The following is an 18,880-nucleotide window of genomic DNA, read 5'->3' on the forward strand; positions in this document are numbered from 1 at the left end:
CATTCCCTAGGCAGCATTCATCACTGGGGCTTTTGTAGAGAGGAGACTGAGCTTGACCTATGCTTGCAGAAATCAGAGGGAAAGCAAATTCTTTGGGTGAATCTCTCCCTGCGATATAATGAGCCAAGTTGGCTCACAGAGGTGCTATTTACATGTAGTTTGCCAACACGAGTGAATCTGGCCTGATACGTATAACTTGGCTAAATCTCAACCAAAGAAGGTGGTGGTGGTGGATGTGGTAAAATATTTGAAGGGTGAAAACACTGTAATGAAGAGATGGAGCTGTTCAGGGTGGCCCTGGGGACTGCTATCTAATTAGGAGTAATGGAATGAAATTGAGAGTAAGACAATTCAGGATGACTATTAGGAAAACAATTCTTCACTTGAACTGTGGCTTTAATGTAGTCACATCTGGTTACAACTTACTTACAAGTTTTATCTGTTTTATACAGGGATTTAGTCCAGTACACTACATGGGCATTAAATTCACTTAGCCATGGTCTACACTAGGACTTTAGGTCGAATTTAGCAGCATTAAATCGATGTAAACCTGCACCCGTCCACACGATGAAGCCCTTTATTTCGACTTAAAGGGCTCTTAAAATCGATTTCCTTACTCCACCCCTGACAAGTGGATTAGCGCTTAAATCGGCCTTGCCGGGTCGAATTTGGGGTACTGTGGACACAATTCGATGGTATTGGCCTCCGGGAGCTATCCCAGAGTGCTCCATTTGACCGCTCTGGACAGCACTCTCAACTCGGATGCACTGGCCAGGTAGACAGGAAAAGAACCGCGAACTTTTGAATCTCATTTCCTGTTTGGCCAGCGTGGCAAGCTGCAGGTGACCATGCAGAGCTCATCAGCAGAGGTGACCATGATGGAGTCTCAGAATCGCAAAAGAGCTCCAGCATGGACCGAACGGGAGGTACGGGATCTGATCGCTGTATGGGGAGAGGAATCCGTGCTATCAGAACTCCGTTCCAGTTTTCAAAATGCCAAAACCTTTGTCAAGATCTCCCAGGGCATGAAGGACAGAGGCCATAACAGGGACCCGAAGCAGTGCCGCGTGAAACTGAAGGAGCTGAGGCAAGCCTACCAGAAAACCAGAGAGGCGAACGGCCGCTCCGGGTCAGAGCCCCAAACATGCCACTTCTATGATGAGCTGCATGCCATTTTAGGGGGTTTAGCCACCACTACCCCAGCCGTGTTGTTTGACTCCTTCAATGGAGATGGAGGCAATACGGAAGCAGGTTTTGGGGACGAAGAAGATAGCTCACAGCAAGCAAGCGGAGAAACCGGTTTTCCCGACAGCCAGGAACTGTTTCTCACCCTGGACCTGGAGCCAGTACCCCCTGAACCCACCCAAGGCTGCCTCCTGGACCCAGCAGGCGGAGAAGGGACCTCCGGTGAGTGTACCTTTTAAAATACTATACATGGTTTAAAAGCAAGCATGTGAAATGATTACTTTGCCCTGGCATTCGCGGCTCTCCTGGATATACTCCCAAAGCCTTTGCAAAAGGTTTCTGGGGAGGGCAGACTTATTGCGTCCTTCATGGTAGGACACTTTACCACTCCAGGCCAGTAACACGTACTCGGGAATCATTGTACAACAAAGCATTGCAGTGTATGTTTGCTGGCGTTCAAGCAACATCCGTTCGTGTGTTATCCTCAGGAGAGTGAGATATAATCCATGGTCACCTGGTTGAAATAGGGTGCTTTTCTTCAGGGGACACTCAGAGGAGTCCATTCCTGCTGGGCTGTTTGCCTGCGGCTGAACAGAAATGTTCCCCGCTGTTAGCCACAGGGAGGGGGGAGGGTTGAGGGGGTAGCCACGCGGTGGGGGGAGGCAAAATGCGACCTTGTAACGAAAGCACATGTGCTATGTATGTAATGTTAACAGCAAGGTTTACCCTGAAAGAGTGTAGCCAGTGTTTTATAAAATGTGTCTTTTTAAATACCGCTGTCCCTTTTTTTTTCTCCACCAGCTGCATGTGTTTCAATGATCACAGGATCTTCTCCTTCCCAGAGGCTAGTGAAGATTAGAAAGAAAAAAAAACGCACTCGAGATGAAATGTTCTCCGAGCTCATGCTGTCCTCCCACACTGACAGAGCACAGACGAATGCGTGGAGGCAAATAATGTCAGACTGCAGGAAAGCACAAAATGACCAGGAGGAGAGGTGGCGGGCTGAAGAGAGTAAGTGGCGGGCTGAAGAGAGTAAGTGGCGGGCTGAAGAGAGGGCTGAAGCTCGAATGTGGCGACAGCGTGATGAGAGGAGGCAGGATTCAATGCTGAGGCTGCTGGAGGACCAAACCAGTAAGCTCCAGTGTATGGTTGAGCTGCAGCAAAGGCAGCTGGAGCACAGACTGCCACTACAGCCCCTGTGTAACCAACCGCCCTCCTCCCCAAGTTCCATAGCCTCCACACCCAGACGCCCAAGAACGCGGTGGGGTGGCCACCGGCCAACCAGCCACTCCACCACAGAGGATTGCCCAAAAAAAAGAAGGCTGTCATTCAATAAATTTTAAAGTTGTAAACTTTTAAAGTGCTGTGTGGCATTTTCCTTCCCTCCTCCACCACCCCTCCTGGGCTACCTTGGTAGTCATCCCCCTATTTGTGTGATGAATGAATAAAGAATGCATGAATGTGAAGCAACAATGACTTTATTGCCTCTGCAAGAGGTGATCAAAGGGAGGAGGGGAGGGTGGTTAGCTTACAAGGAAGTAGAGTGAACCAAGGGGCGGGGGGTTTCATCAAGGAGAAACAAACAGAACTTTCACACCGTAGCCTGGCCAGTCATGAAACTGGTTTTCAAAGCCTCTCTGATGCGTACCGCGCCCTCCTGTGCTCTTCTAACCGCCCTGGTGTCTGGCTGCGCGTAACCAGCAGCCAGGCGATTTGCCTCAACCTCCCACCCCGCCATAAACGTCTCCCCCTTACTCTCACAGATATTGTGGAGCACACAGCAAGCAGTAATAACAGTGGGAATATTGGTTTCGCTGAGGTCTAAGCGAGTCAGTAAACTGCGCCAGCGCGCCTTTAAACGTCCAAATGCACATTCTACCACCATTCTGCACTTGCTCAGCCTGTAGTTGAACAGCTCCTGACTGCTGTCCAGGCTTCCTGTGTACGGCTTCATGAGCCATGGCATTAAGGGGTAGGCTGGGTCCCCAAGGATACATATAGGCATTTCAACATCACCAACAGTTATTTTCTGGTCTGGGAATAAAGTCCCTTCTTGAAGCTTTTGAAACAGACCAGAGTTCCTGAAGATGCGAGCGTCATGTACCTTTCCCGGCCATCCCACGTTGATGTTGGTGAAACGTCCCTTGTGATCCACCAGAGCTTGCAGCACTATTGAAAAGTACCCCTTGCGGTTTATGTACTCGCCGGCTTGGTGCTCCGGTGCCAAGATAGGGATATGGGTTCCGTCTATGGCCCCACCACAGTTAGGGAATCCCATAGCAGCAAAGCCATCCACTATGACCTGCACATTTCCCAAGGTCACTACCCTTGATATCAGCAGATCTTTGATTGCATGGGCTACTTGCATCACAGCAGCCCCCACAGTAGATTTGCCCACTCCAAATTGATTCCCAACTGACCGGTAGCTGTCTGGCGTTGCAAGCTTCCACAGGGCTATCGCCACTCGCTTCTCAACTGTGAGGGCTGCTCTCATCTTGGTATTCATGCGCTTCAGGGCAGGGGAAAGCAAGTCACAAAGTTCCATGAAAGTGCCCTTACGCATGCGAAAGTTTCGCAGCCACTGGGAATCGTCCCAGACCTGCAACACTATGCGGGCCCACCAGTCTGTGCTTGTTTCCTGAGCCCAGAATCGGCGTTCCACAGCATGAACCTGCCCCATTAGCACCATGATGCATGCATTGGCAGGGCCCATGCTTTCAGAGAAATCTGTGTCCATGTCCTGATCACTCACGTGACCGCGCTGACGTCGCCTCCTCGCCCGGTAGCGCTTTGCCAGGTTCTGGTGCTGCATATACTGCTGGATAATGCGTGTGGTGTTTAATGTGCTCCTAATTGCCAAAGTGAGTTGAGCGGACTCCATGCTTGCCTTGGTATGGCGTCCGCACAGAAAAAAGGCGCGGAATGATTGTCTGCCGTTGCTCTGACGGAGGGAGGGGCGACTGACGACACGGCTTACAGGGTTGGCTTCAGGAGGCTAAAATCCACAAAGGGGGTGGCTTTACATCAAGGAGTAGTTCAGGCAGGACTTCACGGAGGGTTCCAATAAGAAATGGTGCACCTAAGTTATTGTTCTTATTGGAACAAGGAGGTTAGCCTGGCCTCTGATTGATACATGGCTAGATCTACCTCGCAGCACCTTCTCTGTGAGTGACTGCAGTGTGACCTAGAGGAATGAGTCCCCTAGACAGGGGAGGAGGCAAATGAGTACAAAACAAATCTGGTCTATTTCTTGTTTTGATCCACTCCATCTATCTTTTACATCTTTGGCTGGCAGCAGACGGTGCAGAAGGACATATTGCCTGCCTGCTCACCATAAGACGGTTCAATAGGACTGACTGCCGGACTAAAGAGAATGACCTGGTCAAGTCACTAAAAATTTAGTCCCTGCGCCCATGTCTGCCCAGGCGCTCCTGATCGACCTCACACAGGCGACCAGGAGTACCTCGGACATGACGAGGACGGCTACCAGTCGTATTGTACCGTCTGCTGCCACAAGGCAATGGGTTGCTGCTACTGTGTAGCAATGCCGTGCCGCGTCTGCCAGCACCCAGGAGACATACGGTGACGGTTACCTGAGCGGGCTCCATGCTTGCGGTGGTATGGCGTCCGCACAGGTAACTCAGGAAAAAAGGCGCGAAACGATTGTCTGCCCTTGCCTTCACGGAGGGAGGGAGGGAAGCGGGGGACTGATGATATGTACCCAGAACCACCCACGACAATGTTTCAGCCCCATCAGGCATTGGGATCTCAACCCAGAATTCCAATGGGCAGCGGAGGCTGCGGGAACTGTGGGATAGCTACCCACAGTGCAACGCTCCGGAAGTCGACTCTAGCCTCGGTACTGTGGAAGCACTCCGCCGAGTTAATGCACTTAATGCACTTCTGTGGGGACACACACACTCGAATATATAAAACCGATTTCTAAAAAACCGACTTCTATAAATTCGACCTTATTCCGTAGTGTAGACATGCCCTTAAAAACAAACAGAAAGGAAATCTTAGGTCTGCCTTGTCTACACGACACCTAGACTGCCCAAGGGTGGAGAGAATGATTCATAGTAGGAGGGGAAAATAAAGAAGTAAATGGTCATGGTTATGGGAACATTTTAACTGTGCTGTAACTGGGTCTCTTGACTGGGTTGTGTAAATGAGCCCTTAGTGTAGCTTGTATATAAAAACCCAGAATTACACAAATACAGCAATCTGCATCTGGGTTATAGTGCATCATTAGTACTGCAAATACTGTACTTATTTGGGGCTGATACTGCATGGGCTGATCATCCTCTGGTGAGGTATTGATACCCAATGAACTTAATGGATGCAGGATTAGACTCTGTGGGGTTTTGTTCTTGTTTAAACCCTGATCCTGCAAACATGAAGACACTTAATTTTAAGCATGTGAATAAACCCAGTGAAATCAATGGGGTAAGTCACAGGCTTAAAATTAAGCATGTGCTCAAGAGTTTTGCTGAGTCGGGGGGCTTTGCACAGAACAGGTCCTTTATTTTTCTTTCTTGGTATTATAAAATCATAATTTAATATGTTCCATAATTCATAGTCTGACAGTGACAGGCACACTATGAAATGCTGCATTGCTACTTAGTGATTGTTTGATTGAAGTAATGAAGTCCAGAGGCCACATGCAGTATGCAAGAGATCCAGACAGGTCTTTGACAGTATCTTTTCAAAAATCAGTGGGTGTCTGAACCAGTATATAAAAAACTTGAATGAATCCAACTCACTCTACCACTGATAGAGGACCACTAACACCCAGTAATTGCAGCTAAGAGATGGAGAACATAGAAAAGGAAGATATTGTATGTGTGGGGAAGAATAAACAGAGGAAGCAAAAAAATTCTGCATTAAGTGAGCCGTAACAAAGCATCTTCAGTAAGACTTTCTGTTGACAACAGAGACCCCATGAGTGCATTTTCCCCCCCTCCTTCCAAAACAGAAGATTTGTGTGTTTTGCAATGCAGTTTTATGCAGCTTGAAACTATAAGAGCGCTGCTGGAAAATTGGAGAAACAACGATTTATTCCTTGGCTGAAAGCTGAACAAGAGAAAACACATAAACACTGCACTATAGGCACAAAGGATGATTATTTTTGCCACATGAAACAATTTTTTAAAATTCATGGGGGAAAAGTAATTTTTGACAGGACTGTGTAGGTATTTTAGGTTTTATAAAAATAGCTGTCAAAGAAAGGTTTGTCAGCAACTGCTATCTGTGCTCTGCCATTCACAGCTTGTTTATGATTTTTCCTGAAAAAGTGGAAGCATTTGTTTAGTGACAGATGAATATATATGATTCTAGCAGACTCAAATCACAAAAATATAGTAGAGACAAATCCATGGTCTAATTTCAGTTACTTTTTTTGATCAGTTTGTCTCGTAAATAAATAAATAAAATTCCACATACTTTTTTTCCACATACTTTTTTTTTTTTTGAGGATAAATGCATTGCTTTTCCAGATACAGAGCCTGGTATCTCCTATGAAATCATAGTAATTTGTATGGGATTTTAAAGAGCAGCGTGGTACTAAAATATTTAAAAGTTGCCTTCTGTTTCCTTGACATATTTTATAATTTAGATGCTGCAAATACAGATTTCTCAGCACTCTCATAAGACATAGTTTTAAGCAAATTTTGTTGGTGGGGAAAAAGAATATTAGAAATACCACCATCTCCCAGTTCTGTCTCATGTAAGCCAATGTGCAGCCTCACCAGCAGAGGATGGAGAAATGTAGTCCCAACAACGGGTCTCTTTGCATTTCTTTCTTAAGAGCTTGTTTTATTTCCAAAACACAAACTCAAAACCAAAAGAAATCAACTCTCACTCCACAGCATAATAGCCACCCTGGGCTTTTCCAGCTTCTGAAAGGTTGGATGGGAGATGGCACACCCTGCCTGGCTACTACGGAAAGACTCACACTAGTGCATCCCTAACCAGTATTGCCAATCCCAAACCCAAATCATGAGTCAAGCCCTTCCCCCAATCATTAAATTGGCTTAAAAATCATTACATTTTAAAAAATAAAACCTGGGTCTTTTTCTGTGGTTTCTGAGCCCGTAGGGTGTGCTCACTTCACACTTTCAAGCTTTTCTCTGCAACCATGAAGCCTAGAAACTTACTTTAAAAAAAAAACAAAAACTGAGATTCTCATGCAGTCTCCTGGGGCTTTAAGAAAAATACCTGGGGTCTCTCCTGTGTGCTGCCCTGATTAAGAGGCACGAAGCCTTGCATCTGACTTCCTGTAGATCACATACTTCTAGTCCTGTGCCCTGTCACTACAGCTCTCTGTTTTGAAGGTCCCAAGCTTTTACCAGGTATGCTGTGAAGCATGCTTGTGCTCAAAGGCCTAATATCCTGTTACAATCCCATACAAACCTGAAACTGACAATGGCCAGATTTCTAAAGCCATTTAGGCACCTGGTGCAATTTTCAAAAGTGCCTAGGTGCCTAACTCCCATTGATTTTGATTTAATTGATTTCAATGGGAGTTAGACACCCTGTTATATTTGAAAATCCCACGATGTGCCTATCTGCATCTGTAGGCATGGAAATACCTTTACAAATCTTGCCCAATGAGAATTTCTTGAGGCTACTCTTGGAATACTTCAGGATGTTCCCTGGGATCAGAAAGCAAATCTTTTTGAAGGAAAGAAATAGAGAAGTGCATCTCTTTTGGGTACTTAATTTTTTTTCAGTGTGCAACCATAAGATGCATATACAAAGAACTGATTGTTCAAAATGGCTTGATAGTTTTGCATTGCTTTTGGTACTTTCACGATTAATTAAGTGATAATTAATTATGAGGTAGTACTAACAAGCACTTGTGCTCTCTACTCCACACATTCAACACCCATTTAGAACTTTCCATCATGGAAACATGGGATGGAAAATTTTTTTTAGACTGATATATATGGGGTAAAATCTTGACCTCATTTAAGAAAAGGGGCAGAGCACCCATCAACTTCAAAGGAGCCTCTAGAATTTCACCTCTAGTGTCTACCAAATACTTTAGACACTCCATAAATGGATGCAATTATCTACCCAGACTGGAATTTTCTTACTAAGTTATTTTAAAATGGGAAGAAGCATACTTTAAGTACAAGGCGTTAAAAGATTGCAAACACACGAAAACTTTTGCAAACTTACAATCCGCTTTTTTTTTCGCTAGTGGGTATGGGTGGAGAAGGATTAAGAAAATATTAATGTGAATTAGAGAAAATAAATAGGGTCCAATATGAAGCCAATGATGCCATGAGGGGGGGAAGCCTGCGGTTTGCACAGAAATCTCAATAACTTTTTTTTTTCATGTCAGCACCAAGTAATGCGAGTAATGGCAGTATGCAAGATTTTCTTCAATGTCCTCGTTAAACATTACTTTTCACTTTTGGCTTGTGGTCAATACAGCATAATTTGCAGTGGTGGAATCCAAGATATTTCTCAAGGCTAGTATTTTGTAGTGGTGGCCATTTTCACTTTTGATGACTACTGGCACTCCATAAACGGAGAATATTTTATTTCTCTTAGGTGTCTCTCTTGTGGGTATAGCATTGGCTATTTCAACTCCAAAACAGCAAGAATAGTGGTCTATGTCAGTGGTTCTCAACCATTCCAGACTACTGTACCGCTCTGAGGAGTCTGATTTGTTTTACTTACTGCAAGTTTCACCTCACTTAAAAACTACTTGCTTACAAAATCAGAGATAAAAATATAAAAGTGTCACAGCATTCTATTACTGAGAAATTGCCTCTTTTCTCATTTTACCATATAATTATAAAACAAATTGATTGTAGTATAAATATTGTACTTACGTTTCAGTGTATACAATATGTAGAGCAGTATAAACAAGTCGTTGTATTAAATTTTAGTTTGTACTGACTTCACTAATGCTTTTTATGTAGCCTGTTGCAAAACTAGACAAATATCTAGATGAGTTGATGTACCCTCTGGAAGACCTCTGCATACCCTCAGGGGTATGTGTACCCCTTGTTAAGACCGACTGGTCCATGTCTACCAGGAGATGCTTTCACTGAAGAGATTACAAAAGACGATACTAATTTCCATCTATGGAGTAGATTGTAATGGAGTAGCAAATTTATCAGAAATAGAAGTCTGAAATAATCAACATAATTGTACACAGAGTTTAGTTAGGTGGCCTGCATTTGAAAGCCAGACTTTGTTTCTCAGGTGATGTTTGTTTTTTATGATGTCTTCTTCCTGGCACTTGAGGCAGAACAGTGGACTTTGAATAATATAAAGAGAGCAAAAAGACATTTAGTTATCCATCACTTAGGGGAAATAGAGTACAGCACCCTCTGAGCCTGTGAAAGTTGGATCCCCTAGCCTGGAGGGCTAGAGATGCTGATAACTTCCTGGTAAAGTGAGGAAACTGTTTTAGGCAAAGATTGTAGCTTGCTAAAATTAAGTTTCAGTCACGAGAAAGTGTGTTTTGTTTGTTTGAACCACATTTGTCTCTCTTTTTCTTGCTTAATGTCACTTAAATCTGTTCTTCGTTAATAAATTTATTTTTTGTTTTATTACAAAACCATTTCGATGCTGGGTATTAAAGTGAAGTGTGAATCTTCAGCTAACTTAACAGGCTGATGTATGCTCTGTAGCTTTGGAGGCAGCAAACGTAATAATTTCTGTGAGTGTCCTGTGAGAGGGACTGGACACTGCAGGGAGACACTACTGAGGAACTTGGGAACTGAGGTTCACCAATCGTTACGTTCAGGCCTGCCGACAGCAATTCCAGGCCCCAGGGCCATCCCTGGCAGGGGTGGAGGGGCAGAGGCAGGGCCAATCCGTAACTTCCGGGACCACCTGTGCTAACCAATCACGCTGGCCCGGGGTGCACCACAAAGCACAGGGCCCAGAGTGGTCACGCGCACCTAGGAGCCCTCTGGCCCGCCCGGGCGATTTAAAAGGGCCCGGGACTCCCGACTGCTGCCGCTACCACAGAAGCGGCCAGGAGCCCTTGGGCTGTTTTAAATCACCCGGGCCCCTGGGCAATTGCCCCCTTTGTCCCCCCCCATCAGCAAGCCTGGTCATGTTCAAGGCAAGAGTTTGCTGGAAAGGCACACAGGCTGGTGTGTCAGGGAACTGACAGTTTAGCAGCAGCAAAGCCCCTCTCATTCTTGCTAAGGCAGAGGGATAACACAATGGCTCACAGTTTTAGATGTCCTGAGCAGAATGTCACACAGTAATTTCATTCACAGCTACATTCAGCCCTGGTCTACACTAGGACTTTAGGTCGAATTTAGCAGCATTAAATCGATGTAAACCTGCGCCCATCCACACGATGAAGCCCTTTATTTTGACTTAAAGGGCTCTTAAAATCGATTTCCTTACTCCACCCCTGACAAGTGGATTAGCGCTTAAATCGGCCTTGCCGGGTCGAATTTGGGGTACTGTGGACACAATTCGACGGTATTGGCCTCCGGGAGCTATCCCAGAGTGCTCCATTTTGACCGCTCTGGACAGCACTCTCAACTCAGATGCACTGGCCAGGTAGACAGGAAAAGAACCGCGAACTTTTGAATCTCATTTCCTGTTTGGCCAGCGTGGCAAGCTGCAGGTGACCATGCAGAGCTCATCAGCAGAGGTGACCATGATGGAGTCTCAGAATCACAAAAGAGCTCCAGCATGGACCGAACGGGAGGTACGGGATCTGATCGCTGTATGGGGAGAGGAATCCGTGCTATCAGAACTCCGTTCCAGTTTTCGAAATGCCAAAACCTTTGTCAAAATCTCCCAGGGCATGAAGGACAGAGGCCATAACAGGGACCCAAAGCAGTGCCGCGTGAAACTGAAGGAGCTGAGGCAAGCCTACCAGAAAACCAGAGAGGCGAACGGCTGCTCCGGGTCAGAGCCCCAAACATGCCGCTTCTATGATGAGCTGCATGCCATTTTAGGGGGTTCAGCCACCACTACCCCAGCCGTGTTGTTTGACTCCTTCAATGGAGATGGAGGCAATACGGAAGCAGGTTTTGGGGACGAAGAAGAAGATGATGATGACGAGGTTGTAGATAGCTCACAGCAAGCAAGCGGAGAAACCGGTTTTCCCGACAGCCAGGAACTGTTTCTCACCCTGGACCTGGAGCCAGTACCCCCGAACCCACCCAAGGCTGCCTCCTGGACCCAGCAGGCGGAGAAGGGACCTCCGGTGAGTGTACCTTTTAAAATACTGTACATGGTTTAAAAGCAAGCATGTGAAAGGATTACTTTGCCCTGGCATTCGCGGCTCTCCTGGATATACTCCCAAAGCCTTTGCAAAAGGTTTCTGGGGAGGGCAGACTTATTGCGTCCTTCATGGTAGGACACTTTACCACTCCAGGCCAGTAACACGTACTCGGGAATCATTGTGGAAAAAAGCATTGCAGTGTATGTTTTCTGGCGTTCAAGCAACATCCGTTCTTTATCTCTCTGTGTTATCCTCAGGAGAGTGAGATATAATCCATGGTCACCTGGTTGAAATAGGGTGCTTTTCTTCAGGGGACACTCAGAGGAGTCCATTCCTGCTGGGCTGTTTGCCTGCGGCTGAACAGAAATGTTCCCCGCCGTTAGCCACAGGGAGGGGGGAGGGTTGAGGGGGTAGCCACGCGGTGGGGGGAGGCAAAATGCGACCTTGTAACGAAAGCACATGTGCTATGTATGTAATGTTAACAGCAAGGTTTACCCTGAAAGAGTGTAGCCAGTGTTTTATAAAATGTGTCTTTTTAAATACCGCTGTCCCTTTTTTTTTCTCCACCAGCTGCATGTGTTTCAATGATCACAGGATCTTCTCCTTCCCAGAGGCTAGTGAAGATTAGAAAGAAAAAAAAACGGACTCGAGATGAAATGTTCTCCGAGCTTATGCTGTCCTCCCACACTGACAGAGCACAGACGAATGCGTGGAGGCAAATAATGTCAGACTGCAGGAAAGCACAAAATGACCAGGAGGAGAGGTGGTGGGCTGAAGAGAGTAAGTGGCGGGCTGAAGAGAGTAAGTGGTGGGCTGAAGACAGGGCTGAAGCTCAAATGTGGCAGCAGCGTGATGAGAGAAGGCAGGATTCAATGCTGAGGCTGCTGGAGGATCAAACCAATATGTTCCAGTGTATGGTTGAGCTGCAGCAAAGGCAGCTGGAGCACAGACTGCCACTACAGCCCCTGTGTAACCAACTGCCCTCCTCCCCAAGTTCCATAGCCTCCTCACCCAGACGCCCAAGAATGCAGTGGGGGGGCCTCCGGCCAACCAGCCACTCCACCACAGAGGATTGCCCAAAAAAAAGAAGGCTGTCATTCAATAAATTTTAAAGTTGTAAACTTTTAAAGTGCTGTGTGGCATTTTCCTTCCCTCCTCCACCACCCCTCCTGGGCTACCTTGGTAGTCATCCCCCTATTTGTGTGATGAATGAATAAAGAATGCATGAATGTGAAGCAACAATGACTTTATTGCCTCTGCAAGCGGTGATCGAAGGGAGGAGGAGAGGGTGGTTAGCTTACAGGGAAGTAGAGTGAACCAAGGGGCGGGGGGTTTCATCAAGGAGAAACAAACAGAACTTTCACACCGTAGCCTGGCCAGTCATGAAACTGGTTTTCAAAGCCTCTCTGATGCGTACCGCGCCCTCCTGTGCTCTTCTAACCGCCCTGGTGTCTGGCTGCGCGTAACCAGCAGCCAGGCGATTTGCTTCAACCTCCCACCCCACCATAAACGTCTCCCCCTTACTCTCACAGATATTGTGGAGCACACAGCAAGCAGTAATAACAGTGGGAATATTGGTTTCGCTGAGGTCTAAGCGAGTCAGTAAACTGCACCAGCGCGCCTTTAAACGTCCAAATGCACATTCTACCACCATTCTGCACTTGCTCAGCCTGTAGTTGAACAGCTCCTGACTACTGTCCAGGCTGCCTGTGTATGGCTTCGTGAGCCATGGCATTAAGGGGTAGGCTGGGTCCCCAAGGATACATATAGGCATTTCAACATCACCAACAGTTATTTTCTGGTCTGGGAATAAAGTCCCTTCTTGAAGCTTTTGAAACAGACCAGAGTTCCTGAAGATGCGAGCGTCATGTACCTTTCCCGGCCATCCCACGTTGATGTTGGTGAAACGTCCCTTGTGATCCACCAGAGCTTGCAGCACTATTGAAAAGTACCCCTTGCGGTTTATGTACTCGCCGGCTTGGTGCTCCGGTGCCAAGATAGGGATATGGGTTCCGTCTATGGCCCCACCACAGTTAGGGAATCCCATAGCAGCAAAGCCATCCACTATGACCTGCACATTTCCCAGGGTCACTACCCTTGATATCAGCAGATCTTTGATTGCGTGGGCTACTTGCATCACAGCAGCCCCAACAGTAGATTTGCCCACTCCAAATTGATTCCCAACTGACCGGTAGCTGTCTGGCGTTGCAAGCTTCCACAGGGCTATCGCCACTCGCTTCTCAACTGTGAGGGCTGCTCTCATCTTGGTATTCATGCGCTTCAGGGCAGGGGAAAGCAAGTCACAAAGTTCCATGAAAGTGCCCTTACACATGCGAAAGTTTCGCAGCCACTGGGAATCGTCCCAGACCTGCAACACTATGCGGGCCCACCAGTCTGTGCTTGTTTCCCGAGCCCAGAATCGGCGTTCCACAGCATGAACCTGCCCCATTAGCACCATGATGCATGCATTGGCAGGGCCCATGCTTTCAGAGAAATCTGTGTCCATGTCCTGATCACTCACGTGACCGCGCTGACGTCGCCTCCTCGCCCGGTAGCGCTTTGCCAGGTTCTGGTGCTGCATATACTGCTGGATAATGCGTGTGGTGTTTAATGTGCTCCTAATTGCCAAAGTGAGCTGAGCGGACTCCATGCTTGCCTTGGTATGGCGTCCGCACAGAAAAAAGGTGCGGAATGATTGTCTGCCGTTGCTCTGACGGAGGGAGGGGCGACTGACGACACGGCTTACAGGGTTGGCTTCAGGGGGCTAAAATCCACAAAGGGGGTGGCTTTACATCAAGGAGTAGTTCAGGCAGGACTTCACGGAGGGTTCCAATAAGAAATGGTGCACCTAAGTTATTGTTCTTATTGGAACAAGGAGGTTAGCCTGGCCTCTGATTGATACATGGCTAGATTTACCTCGCTGCACCTTCTCTGTGAGTGACTGCAGTGTGACTAGAGGAATGAGTCCCCTAGACAGGGGAGGAGGCAAATGAGTACAAAACAAATCTGGTCTATTTCTTGTTTTGATCCACTCCATCTATCTTTTACATCTTTGCTGGCAGCAGACGGTGCAGAAGGACATATTGCCTACCTGCTCACCATAAGACGGTTCAATAGGACTGACTGCCGGACTTAAGAGAATGACCTGGTCAAGTCACTAAAAATTTAGTCCCTGCACCCATGTCTGCCCAGGCGCTCCTGATCGACCTCACACAGGCGACCAGGAGTACCTCGGACATGACGAGGACGGCTACCAGTCGTATTGTACCGTCTGCTGCCACAAGGCAATGGGTTGCTGCTACTGTGTAGCAATGCCGTACCGTGTCTGCCAGCACCCAGGAGACATACGGTGACGGTTACCTGAGCGGGCTCCATGCTTGCGGTGGTATGGTGTCCGCACAGGTAACTCAGGAAAAAAGGCGCGAAACGATTGTCTGCCCTTGCTTTCACAGAGGGAGGGAGGGAGGAAAGGGGGGACTGACAGTATGTACCCAGAACCACCCGCGACAATGTTTCAGCCCCATCAGGCATTGGGATCTCAACCCAGAATTCCAATGGGCAGCGGAGACTGCGGGAACTGTGGGATAGCTACCCACAGTGCAATGCTCTGGAAGTCGACTCTAGCCTTGGTACTGTGGAAGCACTCCGCCGAGTTAATGCACTTAATGCACTTCTGTGGGGACACACACACTCGAATATATAAAACCGATTTCTAAAAAACCGACTTCTATAAATTCGACCTTATTCCGTAGTGTAGACATACCCTCAGTGATGTCTCAGATAAGTGTACATTAGACTGAACATCATTTTCTATTTATCTTGTTTGGTGGCATGAATACGGAAAGGTCAGTTGAAATTGCAGTTATAAGTGAGCCTGTCCTTCATGCCACAGTATGTCCACTAGTTGTTTCCCTTTTCTTTGTCTTCCTAGCTGCCTTTAGAAGTTACAAACCTAATTGCTGCAAATGCCCACCTTATTTTTCCAGTGGCAAATGCTACTTCATTTGATTAGGATTCCTGCTTTGTGTGCCTAAGCAGACCATCTTTTTTTGTTCAGTGATTTTACAGCACCTAGCAAGAAATTAGTTAATGTGGGCCTAGGGCCAATTACAGTACTGGATTACACCTGGAGGGTGAGTCAGGTTTAAGGGAGGGAGGGAGAATTGTAAATAGAGGAAGTTCAGAGCAGAAGGAGGGAAAAGGCCCATGCAGATCAGAGTTGGGAAAGTTATCCTGAATAAATATAATGTTAACACTTCCCTCCAGTACACCATTTTTATCAGCCTGACCTTATTTAATATTATGATAAATGATCTTCCAAAACTAATGAGTGCTGGAGTGTCATTATTTTTACAGATGATTGTGCTGTATGGGTTAGGAACAGGAATTATTTAGGTGGCAGAAAAGAGAATCAACAAAGCATTATGAGGGACTTCATACTGGGGAAATCCATGTGGTTTTAAGTTCTCCATTGGTAAAACCAAATGATTGATCTTAAAAAAAAGAAAAGAAAAGAAAGCTACAAAGGAATGTGACTGTACCTGTATGGAGCACAAATAAATATAATTAAAAGATTGAAATTCCTAGGGGTAATATGTGATACTAAATTACTTTGGAAAGATCATATTGACTACTATGATTATGATAAATGCAATGGAAGGATCAACCTGCCTAAAAGTATTGCTGAGACTAATTGGGGGTGGATAAGAAAACACTGCTGATAGTATGAAGAGCCTTAATCAGACCAGTTATTGACTGTGGCTGCAAAGCTTTTGGGTCAGCATCAAAATCAGAACTTAAAAAATTAGATTCAATACAAGGAAAGGCACTATGAGTTGTGCAGAGTGCATTTATTACAACACTGATATGTGCATTAAAGATAGCTGCCAATCACACTATGAATGAAAATACTGGACCTAAATTTCTGCACCGAAGTTAATGGGAATTGTAATGACAAAGGTATCAAACAAATTTGAGGATTGTTGGGAATTTAGTAGACGACTAGAGCATGCATTGTTAGAACTCCACATTCTGTTTGGGTTCAAATGTGGATGCAGGAGTTGAAAGACCAAGAAATGCTAAGTGAAGTCAAAGCCTTCAGATATGGGGAAATTAGTTATGGATGGAAAGCCAGATGTCCAAATGTGGAGTTAGATTTATTTTATGAACCTAAGGGTAAAAAGGAGACAATGGGTATACAAATGAAATGTATCAGTATATAGATGAAAAGTGGAGTGTTTTTGGCAAATATATACAGATAGGTCTTAAAGAGAAAAAAAACAGGGTGGGGATGCAATATTGCACTAATTCTTAATTTTGGTATACATCTAAAAGAACATCTGATTATTATTATTTTTGTTAGCTGTCATGGCAGCCAAACTAGTAGCAATAATCATAGAACTGGATCTGGGATGTTTGCCCAGCAGCAGCAGTGGTTTTTTGGACTTAATATCAGGCCTTATGGCAATAAAAATGGGTGTCTTCCGTATGTAGAAGTGATCTAATCAATGACAGTATATCTCTAATAATGGAACGAGCACAGATAGGGAACCATGTAGCATTATCCGGATCCCAGCGCATAGTGAGGTAACAGGAAATGAAATGGTGGACAAAGCAGTGAAGAGCGCTGTAGAAAGATTGACAGGAGTAAACAGGAATTCTAAAGCCTAGTACAGAAAAACTTAAAAGAGGAATGGCAAAAAAGTTGGATCAGTGAAAAAAGAGGAGCATTTTTTGACGTGCTCTAGAATTGAGGATAATGACTTACTTTTTTGGGGGTGGGGGAGAGAACTTGGAAAAATGAAGTGATTTTTGTGCGGAGTACTAACTGACTGTTGTGATTTTTAAATGAAAATCTTTTTTGAATAAGCACAAAGATGGACTATGTGAATGCTGTGAGGCAAAAGAAACAATTGATCACCTTTTATTGCATGTAAGGGCTTTAATAAAGAAAGGCAAAAGCTTTCTGAGGAATTTCAATGGCTTAAGGTAACAAAAGTTACATTACATTCTTTAGTAAAAATATGGGAGAACTGGGGTAGAATTAGAAAGGCATTGCTATGTTACCTGAAAGACACAGGGTAGAATGAGAGAATATAAACTGCTAGGTATTCCGTAATTATAGTTGATGGCAGCTATGGACTATCCAACTAAGTCTGCTTTGTCATGAAGTGGGAAAAAAAGGAGGGAACTCTGCAGTTACTCTCTGGGATTAGAGAGTAGGTGACCAGGAGATATCAAAGAAGAGGCTCAGGTGGAAAGTAAGCCTGGGGTTCCTTGCCTGAACAAATAAAGCTAGGAAGGGGCCAGGAGATAGACAGAGCAACCACCGGGGTGGAGCAGACTCTGAGGGTGCACCCAGAAGTAAATGCAGGAACTGGACTTCTAGGGAGAGAGCCATAAAAGGTGTTTGAGAGGAATGGTGAGTGATGAAAGGACAAGCCTGAGGAGGGCAGGAGTGGATTTAAGTTTATACTTTTATTCTGGGATTTATTGGAGAATTCCAGGGGAGAGCAATGTGAGTGCTAGCCCAGCAAGAAGGGTGAGCTTAGAGAGGCTGTGTAGAGTCCTGCTGACAGCTTCAAATAAGAAGCAGCCCAGGGAGGTAGCAGGGGTGGGGGGTGAATGTAGCCATATCTTGCCTGCTAACTACAGGATCCCTGGGTCTGGAACCCAGAGGAGAAGGAGGGCCTGGGTTCCCCTACCAGCCACCATAGAAGGTGATAAGGATGACCAAGAAGGGTGTGAGAACCACAGGATCCAGCATTGGGGCCAGAAACCCTGATATAAGGACTAGGGGTGCTGCAACAGGGGGCCATGGCCCCACTACTTTTTATTGGCCGTAAGGGCGAGCAACTGGGAGCGGGAGAGGAGTGAAGAGGAGCAGGGTGGTGGTCTTGGGGGGGAAGTGGTGGTGTGGGAGTGGGGCCTCAGGGGAAAGGACAGTGTGAGGGCGGGAGCTTGGGGGAAGGGACAGTGCGAGGGCAGGGGCTCGGGGGGAAGGGGAGGCGTGAAGGTGGTAGCTTGGGGGGAAGGGACAGCATGAGGGCAGAAGCTCGGAGGGAAGGGGTGATGCCAGGGTAGGGCCTCAGGGGAAGGGGGGGCACAGTTCAGGCACTGGTAGCCCCCGTACTTTTAGGAAGCTTTTGCCGCTCCTGGTAAGGACACCAAAATAGTTTTTGTTGTTGTGGTAGACTTCCAGTTACCCCAGAAGGGGAAAGACTTTAAATGACCAAGTCACAGGACAGTCGCTGGAGTGACTGTCAGTAGGGGGTACTACCCAGGAGAGACTGCTATGCCATGCCTAGCCACAAGAAGGTGCTCTACCAGTGAGTCCACTCTGATAGAGGCTTCTAGATGCTACTGCAATATAAATAAATACTAATTAATAGAGGATTTAGCTACAGAACTCCCACTGAAATGAACAGGAGTTATGTGGCTATATGCCCTAGTTGGCTCTGAAAACCTCATTAGGCATAC

General features: G+C 46.2%; 1 protein-coding gene across 1 annotated transcript; it reads left to right on the forward strand.

Annotated features, from left to right (window-relative positions):
* Positions 1–771: 771 nt before the first annotated feature.
* LOC141986974 (uncharacterized) lies at positions 772–16,905 on the forward strand. The gene is made up of 3 exons (XM_074952065.1): positions 772–1,407; positions 1,987–2,446; positions 16,764–16,905. The coding sequence occupies exons 1-3, from the start codon at positions 849–851 to the stop codon at positions 16,903–16,905; spliced, it is 1,161 nt and encodes a 386-aa protein (XP_074808166.1). The 5' UTR covers positions 772–848.
* Positions 16,906–18,880: the final 1,975 nt, after the last annotated feature.

Source organism: Natator depressus, chromosome 4 (genome assembly GCF_965152275.1).
Source record: "Natator depressus isolate rNatDep1 chromosome 4, rNatDep2.hap1, whole genome shotgun sequence".
NCBI lineage: Eukaryota > Metazoa > Chordata > Testudines > Cheloniidae > Natator > Natator depressus.

What these genes read in the sequence shown, in the direction of transcription:
- LOC141986974 (XM_074952065.1), top strand. Translation starts at nt 849, where the DNA reads ATGCAGAGCTCATCAGCAGAGGTGACCATGATGGAGTCTCAGAATCGC. An exon ending in AGGCGGAGAAGGGACCTCCG is followed by an intron (nt 1,408 to 1,986) that starts GTGAGTGTACCT and finishes TTTCTCCACCAG; the next exon opens with CTGCATGTGTTTCAATGATC. An exon ending in CCCAGACGCCCAAGAACGCG is followed by an intron (nt 2,447 to 16,763) that starts GTGGGGTGGCCA and finishes TATTTTTGTTAG; the next exon opens with CTGTCATGGCAGCCAAACTA.